We start from the raw sequence: 16,855 nt of genomic DNA on the forward strand, positions 1-16,855 counted from the left end.
TGGTCTGCCATGATGGCCTATTGGAAGCTACTACCCTGAAGTCATCGTCGGATACCGGATACCCCCCCCCCCCCCCCCCTGTCCCACACAAACACCGATAAAATATACAATATGTATGGATTTTATGAAAGAAAATACCGTGGTTGTCGACGATACCCTGAAGTAAAGTATAATTGTTTTAATTAACGTACTATGTTTCATGAACAGTATGAAGCAATGTCCATGTATTTATTGATTTTTCGAATTAATTTTGCCTGTACTGCAAGTATCGCCAGAATAAAATTAAACCAAACGTAAATGAAATCAAACCTGCTTTCATTGATTTACATTTGGAAACCTGTAAGTGTTATGGTAAAACTATTATTTTATGTTGTTTTTTTATTATAAGAACTTTTAAACATAGATAATAATTGTTTGTTGCAATGTAAGATCGTAATATATTTCACAGAGGAGCACCAAATGCGTAGCCATAAGTGATGCATTATTTTTGATGTTAACGAGTTATAATTCATTGCGATCTTACCCAGAAACAAACAATTATTTTATTATAGGCATAAAAGGGATATTTTTATTTATTTAAATTGCTTTGTTGTTTTTCATTGTCATGTTTCAATGAATTACATATTTAACAAACATATTGATACATTTTAATTTAGCAATTTTTAAAATAAATTAATAACTACGTTGGTACGCTGGCGTTTTGAGATAAGCAAACGGGCTGGGAAAATCATGCACCAAAATAGAACATCATTAAAAAAGTATACGTAATGTTTTTTTGTATTTTTAAATTTCGGTATCAAAGAGTAAACTAGTTATAATATTTATGTTTTTAGATCTATACGCGGAAACAAAAACTGGTGCCAAAACATGAGCGAGTCATTTCGATTTAAGATTCAAGATTTAATACAATTCTTTTACTTTAAATAACGATGAACAAATCGTCACCTTAGTGCAAGAACGCAATATCTGCTTCTATTTCTTTATGCAGTTATTGAGTTATTGCACTAAGGTGACGAAATGATTCTAAAGTAAACTTATACAAGGTCAGTTAAACTATTTCTTTCATGTCTTGCGTACGACCAATGAATTTTACCATTCAAGTACTAACTTAGCAGATATTTTTAAATCACGTGATTCCCCTTTTAATAGGTCCTACGTACATCGAAAATACTACGGAATGCCGTTAGGGCCATAGCCTGTGAATGTGTCGACCTGAAACGCGATACTGGATAGTACGATGATGAAAACGCGAACTCACGAAACTACGATGATGAAAACGAGACAGACACAGAACGAACTGATATTCGTCTTCTATAGCATCATTGTTACGTATCAGGGTGGGGAATCACGTGATTTAAAAGGGTTTCTCACATTGGTCATCACGGGTCACAACCGATGTAAACAAATAACTAAGTGACATTCATTTTTAAATAAAAAAAAAATTGACAGATAAGATATGAAAATATTTCTAAGCCTATAAAAGACTTTGCAATTTTCTGCTTCTACACGTGTGAACTATTTTAGATTTACTTATGTTTTAATAATACTATATTTGACAAAAGATGTGGACCAGATTCCACGGGCCGTAATCAGTAAACAACTTGGAGGTCTAACTTACAATTAAGTTTACGAAAAAAAAGATTACTTGGTATGTCTACCTAGTAGAATTCATTCCTTATGCTAGTCGATCTTATCACGTGGAATTACCAAGTTAGGTATATAGCTTAAATATTCTAACTGTTTAGGGCAAGTCTTTGTAGCACAGTGGATACAACACTGGAGTGCAATTTTGCATTTTTGTTTTACATTTTGGTATTTTTTTTACAATTATGATATCAAAGAGTAAATCATTTTATTAAATAATTGTCCCGAGATTCGTTACAGAAAAAACTTTTTTTGATGCTAATCTGGTGCACAGTCCCTTTAACAGTAGAATCTGAGTGTTTTGATTGGACTGTAGAAACAACTGGCCAATAGACTGCGTGGAATTATCTAAGAATCAGGATAGAATAATAAGAAGTTTTATTCAGAAAAAAATATCATACATATTATTTGTTCAAAAATAGGTCAACATGACCCATGGTTTATACATTTCAAATTTTTCAATACATACAAAATATGCATTTAAAATGGACATACATAATACTGTATATATTGACAACACCAACATGTGATATGTACATTTATATTCTTGTCAAACTTGGTTCATGAATTATACAATACATATATGTTATGTAAGATTGTATTAACATATTATTTAAAAAAAAGACTATTTTTTCACAAACTAACAGTCTAATGACTATTCATGCTTCAATCACATGTTTACAAGTATACTGTTCACTAAATTCTGATTTTAAATTTAATATTTATATATATGTACTTCGGAATGGCATGTACTCCATCATTTCTGATACAATTGTGCATCGTATTTGCATTTTATTTTTTTGCTACGATAAATTTCATGGAAAGGAATCGCCAGCCTAATTACAAATGATAAATGAAAAGAATTACTTTCAATTCTGCCCGAGTCTATTTTTTATAAAGACATCCATTTTTAGAATTAAATGTATTGCTCTTTCAAAGGTACTCTTGTTATAGGACCATTTTTCCCCCGGTAATGCATCTGAAAACACTTATTTTATCTAAGCTTTCGTCATACAAGAAAGAAAAGCAGTTTACAAAAACATGAGTGAGTACCTTTAAGAGCAAGTTAACAATAAATTGAAGTTATGGATTTCTAAGTCTGAATTTTAAACCAGATTCAAGACATCAGTGAAAACGGGCACAGCAATATGTAATTATTAGTTTCCGTTCATTCATAAAGATTGTATCCGTCAGCCTCGTTTTGGCACAACATTTTACCGAAATACATTTATCACTTATTAGGCACGTATATTTGTCGTGGGAATCCACAGTTTTTGCGCGGGCGGATGACGGGCGGGAACACAGACTTTCCCCGGGTCTCCAATTGGAGGCTGCCACTCCCCATTTACACACGTGGCCCCGCCCGCACCGCTCAACTGAAAACCTACGTTGCACTTGTAGACGAGTCTATCTCCGTGTCTTATACGGGTAATGTAGGATTGGAAAATAAACGAAGGAATGTTATAATTGTCTACTTGCAGGATTTTTCCGTGAGGTAAAGTTCCCGGATTTGGACAATGATCTGAAGTTAAGAAACAAAATTTTAATCACAAACAGTTATGCACCAGTCAATTGTAACCACCACCCCCCTTCCCCCCGGTCCGGGAGTATACCGGGGATAGCGGGGGAAATGAGCCGTGTTTTACCTTCTAGGTGGCCCCGCAGTGCCGAGTGACTGCGGTGGTTTTGTTTTCGCGCCGAATATACCGGGGAATGGGCCTAACCTTGGATGCCCCTGGGGTGCGGGGGCTTTTGGTAGGGATTTTACCAGCAGTTTGTTCCCACAGGGCGGGGATTTTACCGGGGGTTGGCTGGACCGAAAGTCAAAGTCCCCGCTATTCCCCGGACCTAAGGGCCGTGGTTACAATTGACTTGTGCATTATTGAAATACTATGTATCTATACATTAAACACGCACTCTCATTTTCATGATACGTCAAAGAACCCACACATTCATGTAATGATGTTAGTATTTTTTAAGTTATTTCAAAAAAACAACAACAACATGTTTTGGGTAAACAAGTATTTTTAACATACTCTAGGGTATATTGTATGCATGTACTTAAAATACAGTCGAAACCCGTTGGCTCGATATTCCAGGGACCGGCAAAAATACTTTTCGGTATATAGTCCGAAAGACTATACGGGATATGAGCATCTTAAAGGGTTTGCTTTCCCGCGCTTATTGGCTACGTTATGACCTGACTCCGGGTTATCTCGGTGCCTCTCCCATTTAAAGAATCTACAGACACATGCTAACTTACGTTCCTCACAATGTGGTCGTCCGCCGACCCAATCACCGTAGTGACACTGGAGGTAAGACCCGTTCACACCGTAGAGTCGGTACCCGGGAAAACACGAATACTTGGCCTTGTGCCCGTGCTCGTTCCCCAGAAAGACCCGCATACCATTGTGCACGTGAGGAGGGTGGGATTCGCATGGAGCTAATGGATAGGGAAATGATGGTTTGTGTTTGGATAATAATGCTTTTTAAACGTTTAACCAGAGTAGATATCTATGTAGATGGTTGCACTATTTGCTTCAAGGCTGTGTTGACTCAGGATAAACGCTATTCTCGCCCACAAGAGAGCAAAACAGGTAAATCGGATACATTTGAGGCTTGAATGTTAATATCGCATTGGTTATATAAACAGTGAAACTGCGATAAGAAATCATAAGGTTTTGCGCAAGATTTGTGTTATTGGGACCGGCAATGATGCTCGAGTCCTCGGCCTATTTAGATTTTGATCCATCGCCAGTATATTTAAAATGAAAATAGAAAGAAAAATGGTCAGGACTATGCCCCGACATCGAGTGATCGACTGTTCTCGAACGACCGCCTGTTTGAACGATCGAAGTTTTACTCTATAACAAAATCAGGTGGTTTATTTAGATATGCATAGTACATAATAGTCTTACTAACAAAATCCGGTCAATAATAATTTTGAATATCTAACTCACGATATATTTTAAACTGTCATACCAGGCAAACATTCAGCAGTACTGGTCCATGTGCCATTGTTACAGCGCATTCGCAAACCGTCTCGAGGTCTAAGACCGGTCTTACACCGGAACTCTACACTGGTGTTGTGGTTCACCCAGACATTCGGTGGTCTGTTTATCCAATCAGCGTCAACGACATTAGGCACCTGGCATTGGCCTTAAGAATTAATAATGACACTTAAAAGTAACAGACAAAGTTCCTTTTGAGATGAAAAAGTTTTGATATTAGTATCATTGAGACGACATGGAAACAAACTGATGCTCAGTTGCATTTAACTTGAATATTGATACTAATAATTTTCAACATTCTTGATATTGCACGGTTAACCAACGTTCATGCTTAAAAGGGAAATAATTGATGCTAAACTTGGAGACAAAATGTTTTGTTCAAGTTTCATTACTCCACTTGAAGTTAAAAATATCACAGGTAAGCCCTTGGTTTAAATAAATGTACTGGACTTGATGAAATTGCTCCAAAATTATAAAAACAACAAGCGAGGATACAGAAACAGCTTGTTTTGCCTCTATCATTAACAAAAGTATCGGAAAATGAATATTTTCTGATAAAGAAAAACTAAGGCACGAATATTACCATTGTGGGCAAATCAGGTTCAAAAGAGAACCTAAAGAATAATAGACCTCTTGCAATATTAACATTCCTGTAATACTGCTCCGACAAGTCTGATAGTAAAATATTTTAAAGATGAGGACATCGGCATTGGAACTGATTTCCTTGACTTCAGCAAAGCATTTGATATGGTGGCCCACGAAATAATTTGTATGAACAAAAGTTAATCTATTTTTCGAACAAAACATTACATATTTTGCTTCCTACTTAACTTAAAATGAATTGTTGATTAAAGTCGGTAATGAGTCGGTAATAAGCAATCTGAATCGTCAGCGTTAATCAGGGTGTATCACAAGGGTCCATACTGGCTCCTTTATTATTACTAGTATTATTATTTATTTCACACTTTATTTAATTTTACCACAACTGGTTAGAGTCAGACTCGTTCGAATGAAGCTGCGCGATAATGTGGTCTTGTTTTATTGGGGAAACCCATTTTTTCCGGCTTGGTGACCAAAAACCAAACTCACATACAACCTGGCCGGGAACTCGGGACACCTTGTTGATAAGCGAGTGCACTAACCACTGCTAACTGGACGTTCTATTTTAGATTTGCATCAATGATATTGCTTTCGGTAATGATAAAATGAATTATCCTTGTCATTCTTGTAAATTTGTAGATGATTCAACTTTGCTAACTAAGTCGGCAGTAATCTACACGAGCAATTCTCTCTATATATGTACATGCGCATTATTTATAACCCGTGTTGGGAGAAATTGTCAGCGCACTTTCTGGTGTTGAATAAATGTCAATAATGCAACCAGAGCATCGACAGCAAAGAAGCCTGTTCATATGTATATACTGGACGAAACGTCCTGTTCTCAAAACATTTTCTTGTCATGGACTGACCACGAGTCCTATATACATCATTCTTACAATGGACAGACTTAACTAAACAACAGTAACATCGAAACTACGAGCATGTTTACTCTAACCCCAGATAAATAGATCCAAATATTTGACCAAGCTGGAAATCCAAGGCTAAGCTTGACCACGGGCAGAGATAAAAAAACAACACCCGTATGTAAAAAAAATGAATTCAAAATTATTTTTTTCTATATTTTGTTTAACAGAGGTGGGAGAAAAATGCATCTTCCAATCCTCGCCTATGGTGCAAATCGCACTACGCTCGGGTTGGGATGAACCTGTCATACACGAGTGACCATGGAAGATACTTATAATATTTTGTTTGATGTTTGTTTGTCGTTGATCTTTGTGCCTTAACATATGATAGTGGGTACATTTGGGGCTACGGGGCTTATCCATATAGTTTCATTGTTTGAGTGGAATATGAAAATATATGTTATCAGAGATAAAAGAAATGATAGTAACTATCAGTATATTACCCCAACACAGCGGCGGAGGTTCGGACCACTCCCCCGTCTCCAAGCAACGTGTTTGGAATGCATCTCCCTCAAATGTTGCGTGTACCTTACAACTGCAACATGTATATTTTTCATATTAATTGTTGACAAAATGACATCGATCAATATATATGAACAGGTTTCCATAATGATTACACTTGCAATTAAACTATTAACGGCGTTTTAGCCTTAAACGAAGCACTATGTTCACATTTTACATAAACTTTTACGATGTCTAATCTTATTTAACGTTATAGAGTTTCTTTTAAGGTTAAAGCTCTATTTTTAATCTTTACCATGCATACTAGTAATAAAAGGCATTTCAAAATAGCTACAAGACAAACACTCACCTATAGAAAATAACTGATCCAGCAAGTGTATTTTCGCCTATCAAAAGTCCATTATAAAAAGAGGTTGGCCAGCCGCAGTTAATTTCTGAAAAAAAAGCAAATTTACTTTACATATAATACCTCGCAAAATATATAAAACTGCGAATGGTTTAATGCATTTAATGTGTTATTCATCGGTGACAAAATATTTTCAAGGAAGATCACCGCGTTCAAGTGCACACATGTTGGCCGTTTTGACTTTAAATACCGGAAGTGACACACACAAGCGGATCCAAGGGGGTGGCATTCGGAACTCCTCGGCAATCAAAAAACAACCTCTGATGTCTGCCGGTACATATGTTAAAGTAGTTCGTAAATGTTTTAATTATATCATTAATTAAATGTAGTGTTTTAGAGTTTATTTATTGATCTAATTTTAAATTGATTGCCAGTGAAGTGAATTATTGCAAACATCATTAAGATTTCCAAGAGTGAAGTCATAAAGTTTAACTGCCAAATAATTTTACTACGCGATCTACTTGCAGCAGACTTAAACGTACCGCTTTTTGAGTATGTAAACCGTCCAAATACATCCGAGGTTGCTTCCGAGGAGTTCCAAATAGCGGATTCAAGGGGCTGGGGGTTATTTTGACTGGAATTTACTTTCTGATAAGAAAAATACTTTTTTCTGACCTTCTTTTAAATAAGAGGACTTGTTTCAAGATTTCTGATTATTTTTAGTGTTGAGTTTCACCAAAATAAAATTGGTTGAACTTAACCACTGTGTATTCTGTAAAATTACAATATCCGGTGTACGAAGACAAACAATACAGTGGAAATGTAAACAATAAAAAGTAGACCAAGTAGATCCAGCATGTCCAGCCTGTGTTTTAAATCACAAACCATACAGCTTGAAAACCTTCGGATATGGAAGGTAGCCAATGATTTGAGATGGCATAACCCTGCTTTGATTCACGGTCATGTGTTAATTAAAATAAATAAGGCATGTAACAATAAGTAAGCACTTCCGAATTGGTGTAATTTGCCATATATGGACGGTTTACAACGTCGGAATTCTTAACATTTATCTACGCTGCCAGTAGATCGCGTAGTAATTTCAATTTAGCAGTTAAACGTAAGGACTATACTCTTTGAAATTTAAATTATTTATATAAAAATACTCTTAACTGGGGATCAATTTGAACCTAGTAATACAAATTACACGTTAAACACGTCACTTAATTTTTTTTTTAATTGTACGTAATACTTCAACAATTGACAACCAACATCCGAGGTTGCTTTCGATGGAAAATGGCCTAAGAGTTCCGATTGGGTCTTATATTGAAATATATTTGGATTTTAGTTTTAGTAGTGTGTAACCTCAAGAGCGGGTTATACTTATACCGAACCTTGACACTTTGTGGTCTCTCCAGTCCACGTCCTGTCTGCCTGGCATCGCCGCTCCTTGGAACCCAACACACGGTAACTATCGTTACACTCGAACCTGGGGGAAAGATGGAGCAAATATCAAGGAAGACTATAGTTATTGTTTACCGATTAGATTGGGGTAAGCGTAGTTGTTTATACACCAGTCAATTGCACCCCCCCCCCCCAAGTCCGGGGAATAGCGGGGACTTTGACTTTCGGTCCAGCCAAGCCCGGGTAAAATCCCCGCCCCGTCGGAATGAACTGCTGGTAAAATCCCCCGCACCACAGGGACCCTAGGTAAGGCCCATTCCCCGCTATTTTTGGCGCGAAGACAAAACCCGCGCATTCACCCGGCACTGGGGTCACATGGAAGGTAAAAACACGGCCCATTTTCCCGGCTATCCCCGGTATACCCCCGGACATGGTGGGGGGGGGGGGCGTGGTTACAATTGACTGGTGCATTATACATACACAAAGGCGTTATATGCCCTAGAACGTCCACGCTTGAAATTGGTCTTTTTAGAAAAGTTTAAATGCAAAATACATTGTGTTTTGTTCATTGCCGGATATTGTCAAACACGAAAAGAAACACTATCGTGACTTAAGTATTTGAAATTGTTCTTGAATGGCAGATCAAAACACATAATTATTTCTTACAATGTCTTATATAATGCTGCGTCCATTCGTTCATTTTGCTTGTATTTTCCCATTGCCGGTTATTTAGTGCAACCCATGTTTTGAACGGGGGCTCCTCAGGGCCAACGTTCATAATAGGCATATCAGATCCTTACTACAAATCGTTATTTTAGTCTTACGAACGGTTACCTGATGACGGTTCCAAACTTGTTCCCCGATCCAAACATTTTCCCGTACACAGGTGCAAACAGCGTGGGGCAGGTGACCGCTTTAAGTGAATGAAAAATAAGGTGTTCACTAACTTTGCTATTAATAGAATAAGGTGTTCACTTACTTGGCTATTGCTAGAATAAGGTCTTCACTAACTTTGCTATTAATAGAATAAGGTGTTCACTAATTTGGCTATTAATAGAATAAGGTGTTCACTAATTTGGCTATTAAAGGTATTCACTAACTTGGCTATTAATATAATAAGGTGTTCACTAACTTGGCTATTCATATAATAAGATGATCACTAACTTGACTATTAATAGAATAAGGTGTTCACTAATTTGGCTATTAATATAATAAGGTGTTCACTAACTTGGCTATTAATATAATAAGGTGTTCAATAACTTGGCTATTCATATAATAAGATGATCACTAACTTGACTATTAATAGAATAAGGTGTTCACTAATTTGGCTATTAATATAATAAGGTGTTCACTAATTTGGCTATTAAAGGTATTCACTAACTTGGCTATTAATATAATAAGGTGTTCACTAATTTGGCTATTAATATAATAAGGTGTTCACTAACTTGGCTATTAATATAATAAGGTGTTCAATAAATTGGCTATTCATACAATAAGATGATACTAACTTGACTATTAATATAATTAGGTATTCACTAATTTGGCTATTAATATAATTAGGTGTTCAATAACTTGGCTGTTCATATAATAAGATGATCACTAACTTGACTATTAATAGAATTAGGTTGGCTATTTATACAATAAGGTGTTCACTAACTTTGCTATTAATAAAATAAGGTGTTCACTAACTTGGCTATTAATAAAATAAGGTGTTCACTAACTTGGCTATTTATAAAATAAGGTGTTCACTAACTTGGCTATTAATAGAATACGAGTCTGGACACCCTTTATCGACATCGAAAATTTAAAAAATGTGCCATCGCAGAAAAAAAGTATTTGAAAACAACTCTCATAATTATCAAGAACTACATAAATGGATTCCGCTTAAAATATTAGTGCTTGCTTGAGTTACGGGTTTGTATGTTAACACAGAAGCAATGCTTGGTTTGAACGAAAACAACAGCACCATCATCAACAACACCACAAGCAACAGCACAAGTGCTGCCACCACAACCGCCACCACGATCGCCGCCACAACAACCGCCACCACAATCGCCTTACAATTTCCCCGACAATATGACGAATATATCAAGGTTCAGAACGTCACTTACGTTTACAGGTGGGCACCTGTCCGCTCCATTCGCCCTCGGCCCCACACACCCTGTGGCCGACCCCTTGTAACTCGAACCCCTCGTGGCAATAATAATTTACTATGTGGGGGAACGTGAACGCATAGCCTGTCCGCCAACCGTTCAGTACATCGCCAGGGAAACCACAGCTCTGCGCTGAAATTTGAATCCATAAAAAGACATTAAAATCTCATGAAGTGATCCAAAAAAATAAAGCAAATTCATGCCCAGCATACATGCATAAATCGTTTGAACACGTTTGAAAAACAATGTTAGACCTGAGCGCCTATTCCTAATATTCATCAGAAATACTTACGTGAACAAAGTAGCGACAACGCTATCCACTCCCCATCCCCACTGCACACGGCACGGGCCTCCCCGTCCGGTCGATACCCGTGCGCGCACGTGTACGTAACGTGATAACCTGAAGGGAACACCAGTCGCTCAGGGTCCTCGTCATGGGTTGCATGCGTAAGTTCGGGCGGCGGGGCACACATCACTGAAAGCGCTGGTTGTCTTGTTGTTTTAACTTGTATTTCTAAACAACAACTACATTTTTTTCACATAAGAACATACATATTTTTTCACTATTGTTGTTTATTATTTAAGATAAAACGAAAATCGTCAGTATATACTATTATGCTCTAAATTGTTTTAAGACCTGCGCCAGTACAAACTATTATGATGTATGATTAGAAGAGTGGACAATTGTTACTTCCCTTATATATACACATTTCAAGAGAGTTCTTCCCCTTGTTTTGTATTTTGTCATGACTGTTTGGTGAATTAATAGATGAAACTTCTGCTAACTGCATCGTGTGTTTTTACTAGCTCCGAAACACTTAGTAAAACCCATAAAACAAGTTTTGCACATCAAATAAAAGACGAGATTTCAAAAACAATCACCTCTGCTTCCATTATTTTAAAGTTTAAGTACATGTACGTTTTTTACCATTCCTAAGGTGAGATAATTTTAATAATCTTAAACATAGTGAAGCTTAATTATGATCAGTTTAATAATTTCAGTACACCTTTTTCGCACGAGGGAGGCACGCTGTCCCAGCTACCGGAAGTGAGACAGGTTGTCTGCGCTCGTCCGGACAGGAAGTAACCCCGGTTGCAGTGGAAGACGACGCGACTCCCTACGGTGTTGGTCGGTTCCTGGTTCACCCAGCCGTTCTCTGGTTCCTCAAGATGGGGACAACCAGCGTCTGTGAGCAAATTGTACCAAACAAGGGCTAAGGATAGATAGAATAGGATAGTTAATCACCCCGCATGCAGCGGAAGCCGCTGTAACTCCCTACATTTTATGTCGCTTCCGGGTGAACCAAGCCGTCCTCCGACTACCCAAGACGGGTGACATCCAGCGTCTACAAGCAATATATATATAAATAGGGGCTATGACTTGGACGGATAGTCACTACGCATGCAGTGGAAACCGGTGCAACTGCCCATGGTGTTGGTCGGTTCCTGGTCAACCAAACCGTTCTCTAGCTCCTCAAAATGAGAATAACCAGCGTCTGCAAGCAACATATATTAGGTTAGGGTACGGTCTAGTACAAAAAAATCATTACGCCCGCAGTGGAGGACGGTGCAACTCTCCACCGTTTTAGTCGGTTCCAGGTCAACCCAGCGGTTCTCTGACTCCTTTAGCCGGGGAGAACCAGCGTCTGAAAGCAACATAGACGCTCGGGTTTAGGTCTAGGACAGGAAGTCACGAGTTCGATTTGCAATAACATATTGCATACATCATATATTAAGTTTGGATATAACCAAAGTTACGTATTTTGGTTAATTATTAGGTCATTTAAGACTCTAGATCAAACTTTATTGTTTAATTAATAATTATATACGTGTATGTTTAAATAAAATGTATATATAGATCACGTAACTTACGTGTACACGTCATGGACGGCCCTACCCAAACGCCCCCGCCAACGCACCAGGCCCGCACCGCCGTCTTCACGGTAGCGGTAAAGTCCGGAAGACACTCGTACTGCAGCATGGTGCCTAGCTCGTATGTAACCTTGTCCGGATATCCGTTATGCACAGCGTGGTTCACTTCCGGTGGGCGACCACAGGCCACCTTCTCTGAAAGGAACAGGGGACGGTGATTCTCTAGCTATGCACTAATGTTGGCAACGAATTACCCTTGCGGACGTTTCAAAACTGTTTTTGAGCGCTATACTCAACATTTGCACTGTGCTCTTTAATGCACTGACCATTTAACTGGGCGTTAAAATATACTGTTCATAAATAATCTTAGTAATTACTCACAATGCATGCAAAATATTGTTATGATCCTTTGTATATAATGCATTAGGACCAATTGCACAGCATTGAACTACCACAACCGCTTTATAATGGTCGAAATCTATAATTATATATTATTATTCAGTAGACAACACACCAATATTCAGGTCTAGTAGACAGTGTGGCTCCGCCCCGCTCCACGTCTCATCCCCCTGACACACCCTCACTGGATCACCTGTCAGCTGGTACCCGTCATCGCAGGAGTACCTGGCCACAGTCCCGAAACAATTGTCTGCTGCCTCCACCAAGCCGTTCGGAATGTCTCTAAGGTCTTCGCACCCTTGGTCTGAAGTATGTCAACAGCAAAGCCACTCAACATGCTAGACAAGGAGAAAGAATGGGGAGTAGATATATTGAACAATCCCTTCGTTAGCCAGCCCCCCCCCCCGTCCCCCCGCCGCCCCGGCAGTCAGCCTTTGAAGTCCGAGTACTGGCCACAAAGCTTTGTACATAGTATGACTTAAATTATACGAGACTGGACAAACAGTACAATCTGCAACGGGACTACTCTGTCTGTTGGCTTAAAATTAAACACATCTGAAATACATTTGTCTTGCTGTGACAATGTTGGACTACAGAAATTGATAGAGGTTGATATAATCTGTTTATGCTAAAACTTTTAGTCGTGCATGTCTGCGATTTGAACATAGCGTTGTGAACAAAATGGCGGGTCTCGGTCTTCGGTTATGAAACTTTTGAAACATTAAGATATTTTTAACTGTATATACCGACGGTTGCGAAGCTAAGAGTTATTAAAGGCCTAGTTTAAGGAATGTTTGGCAAGGCAATCCCCTACTGTGCATCTCCTGCAAATTGCACTGATGTCAGAGTAGGGGCCAATATCCTGCGTTTTTGTTTATTGGCCCACGGCCAGTTTGTCCATTTACATTATAAAACCTCCAAAACTGCACAAAAGGATACCCAGATCGGAGATCTGATAAGACAATAAGGCAATTAAACTAAGATAAATACACAGAGTTTGCTTACTATACAGGTTTTTTTTTTTTTTTTTTTTTTTTTTTTGGGGGGGGGGGGGGTCACTTATAGAAGGATTAAACTAGGCCTTTAAGGCCACAAATGTAGTATACTCACTATGTTTGATGCAGCTGAGCCCACAGATGCCGTCACACAAGCACGACTTCTTGCGGGACCGACAGTCAAGGTCATGCTGACACGCCTTCAGACACACCCGTCCCGGGGGTATAGTCGAGTGCCGCATCTGGCACCGGGACCCACGTGCTGTGGAGAATACTTAATTCTTTATCAAATCGAAACAGTTTTTTATCATTCTCGGATATATATAATAAATAATCTGTTCAAAACGCCAATAACACTTTCAACTGCGAGAGAACAAAAAAGTAACGTGGTACTCAACAGGCAGTGGTTGTTTTCTCGGTCCGGGTAAGAATCATGTTTGTTCTGTTCTGAAAGGGGCTATACACCGTATGATGAAATAGCGATAAAAATGAAAATTGTCGAAAACTGACATAAGCTTGGTATCGATGTATACAATGCATTGAAACTAACTAACTGAAGTACCACGTAGTATACAATGCATTTATTTTTTCGCAGTTTAACCTGGTAGAATTCATTCTTATGCGTGATTGGCTAGTCGATGTTATCACGTGATATTACCAAGTTAGGTATACAGCTTAAATATTCCAACGTTTTATGGTAAGCCTTCTTAGCACAGTGGATACAAAACGGGACTGCAATTTTAGAGACACCGATTCAAACCCGGTCTCCGACTCGATTTTTTTTTTATATTTTGGTATTTGTTTTACAATAATGATAAAGAGTAAAACATTTTATTAAATAATTGTCTTGAGATTCGTTACAGATGGTGCCAATCTGCTGTATAGTCCCTTTAAATATAATTAGAAAATGAAAGATTCGATGGTCGTTCCAATGGTACCTTTATCGAGCGACATAAAAAAACACATTAAGCATGAAAAAGTAAACATAGGATCAAAATCAAAATAAGAGCAGTTTATGTTATATAAAAAATTACGACAACGATAACAACAACAGCAACTATTTTCATTGAAAGAAGATCATATAAAATGCTGTTTAAGATCGTCGAGTAAAGGGCCCGTAATGATCCTTCGAAATATGCATTTGAAAAGGATTATATTGCATCCTCTTGAATACTGGTATTCACTTGAATACCGGCATACTCTTGAAAACTGTCATGCTCTTTAATACAGCTATACTCTTGAATACTGGCATAATCTTGAAAACTGGCATTATCTTGAATACTTGCATACTCTTGAAAACTGGCATGCTTTTAAATACTGGGATATTCTTGAAAACTGGCATACTCTTGAATCAAAACTGGCATTCTCTTTAATGCTGAAATACTCTTGAATACCGGCCTAATTTAAAACTGGCATGCTCTTGAATAATGGTATTCTCTGAAACTGGCATGCTCTTGAATAAAGGTATACTCATGAAAACTGGCAGGTCATGCTCTTGGACACTGACATGCTCTTGGAAACTGGCAGGCTCTTGAATACCACCATGCTCTCGAATACTGACATGTTCTTGCATACTGGCATGTTTTTGAATACTGGCATGCTCTTATTTTCCAAGCAAAACAATTGGCTTGTGGGAATATACGACTGTACTTGGAAATGTAATTGCCCATAACAAGGCTGATCAATGACACAGCATGCTATTGAACGTTATGATATTCAGCCTATTGAAATCACAGTGGACGTTGAGATTATATCACTCATTTTATTGTCGGTATCTCGATTTCAAGGTAAAATAGTTGACGTTAGAAATTAAAGGGATCATAACAAGACAAAACTAACGGTTAAACCTGCATGACAATTGCATGTCGGATCTATACTATTAGCCATAATGGTAATATTGATTGAAGAATAACTGTCATTTGTGCAACAACTTAGTTTGAAAGTATTATGAAAGATTATAATTTTACCATTGCAGATGTGTTTACCATTAACACTAAATCAATCATGAAACATACATGTGTATCAGCAATATCCCCCAAATTCGATTATGAATTCGACCGATACAAGACCAGTATAATGTCACTACCTCTCCTCCCTAACACATCAGTAAACATGTCCCCTGATGGTTAAAACACGTAAAACACGTTTTCAATATGGGTGCCGCCATGATGGATTATTTCTAAAGAGCAGGGTCTTATCTGTTGGATAATGGCCGAGGTGTTCCGATTCCAAGGCCCTTTTTGATTCATTCGGAACACCTCGGCAATTTTTCATCAAAAAAATAAAAATTGTAGTGTTTAAACATGTATTTGTATATCTTAGTTTAAATTGATTGCCAGTGAAGTGTTTTATTGCATAACTAATTCAGATTCCCGATAATATAGTCATTTAGTTTAACCACTAAATTGAAATCAATACACGATCTTCTTGAGACGCAGTTAAATGTAATGCTTTCTGACATTGTAAACCGTGTACTTAAATCCGAGGTTGTTTTCGATGGAAAATTGCCGAGGAGTCCCGAATGGTCTAGGTCATTATCATTGTCTGCAGACGATGCAAATAGTTTACTGATTACAATCGTATATCAGATTACATGTTAGTTTCATCCCTTTGTTATGAATATAAATATATTCTGGAGGAACGATCCGTCGGAATCATACAAAATACTTTCAAAGTATGACAACAGCGGCGTCTGTTTAATTATTATTAATATGAAAACTTCAGGGACAAGACCAGGGGTTCGTTTCAATAAATATCTTAGTCGATCTGAGTGTCGTAAACTGAAATTATCTTAGAGTCATTGTTAGGGTTGTTATGCTATTCGTTGGTGTGAATTGAACTACGGTATTAAAATGAATACGTTTGCAACGTTTGTACAGATTTCAGATCATTGAAGTTACGACTATGATACTGTATTTTAAAGGCGTCCTGTAGCAGAACGCATATTTAGAGTGCACAAGAGAGACTGAACGAAGAAGACATACTGTTCGTTGAAGTATTATGGTAAACGCAACTCTGGCAACGACACTAAGCAACGGTTTAAACATTA

The 16,855-nt window shown here is 37.9% G+C and overlaps 1 protein-coding gene across 1 annotated transcript; it reads right to left on the reverse strand.

The window, feature by feature from the left end:
* Nucleotides 1–2,582: 2,582 nt before the first annotated feature.
* On the reverse strand, nucleotides 2,583–14,048 carry LOC128223330 (protein lev-9-like). Its single transcript, XM_052932608.1, has 13 exons — nucleotides 13,922–14,048; nucleotides 12,927–13,115; nucleotides 12,413–12,607; nucleotides 11,548–11,727; nucleotides 10,833–11,015; nucleotides 10,499–10,672; nucleotides 9,222–9,300; nucleotides 8,378–8,472; nucleotides 6,990–7,074; nucleotides 6,622–6,713; nucleotides 4,627–4,803; nucleotides 3,908–4,087; nucleotides 2,583–3,166 (listed from the first exon to the last, which is right to left on the reverse strand). The coding sequence occupies exons 1-13, from the start codon at nucleotides 14,046–14,048 to the stop codon at nucleotides 2,883–2,885; spliced, it is 2,040 nt and encodes a 679-aa protein (XP_052788568.1). The 3' UTR covers nucleotides 2,583–2,882.
* Nucleotides 14,049–16,855: the final 2,807 nt, after the last annotated feature.

Source organism: Mya arenaria, chromosome 17 (assembly GCF_026914265.1).
Source record: "Mya arenaria isolate MELC-2E11 chromosome 17, ASM2691426v1".
Taxonomy (NCBI): Eukaryota; Metazoa; Mollusca; class Bivalvia; order Myida; family Myidae; genus Mya; species Mya arenaria.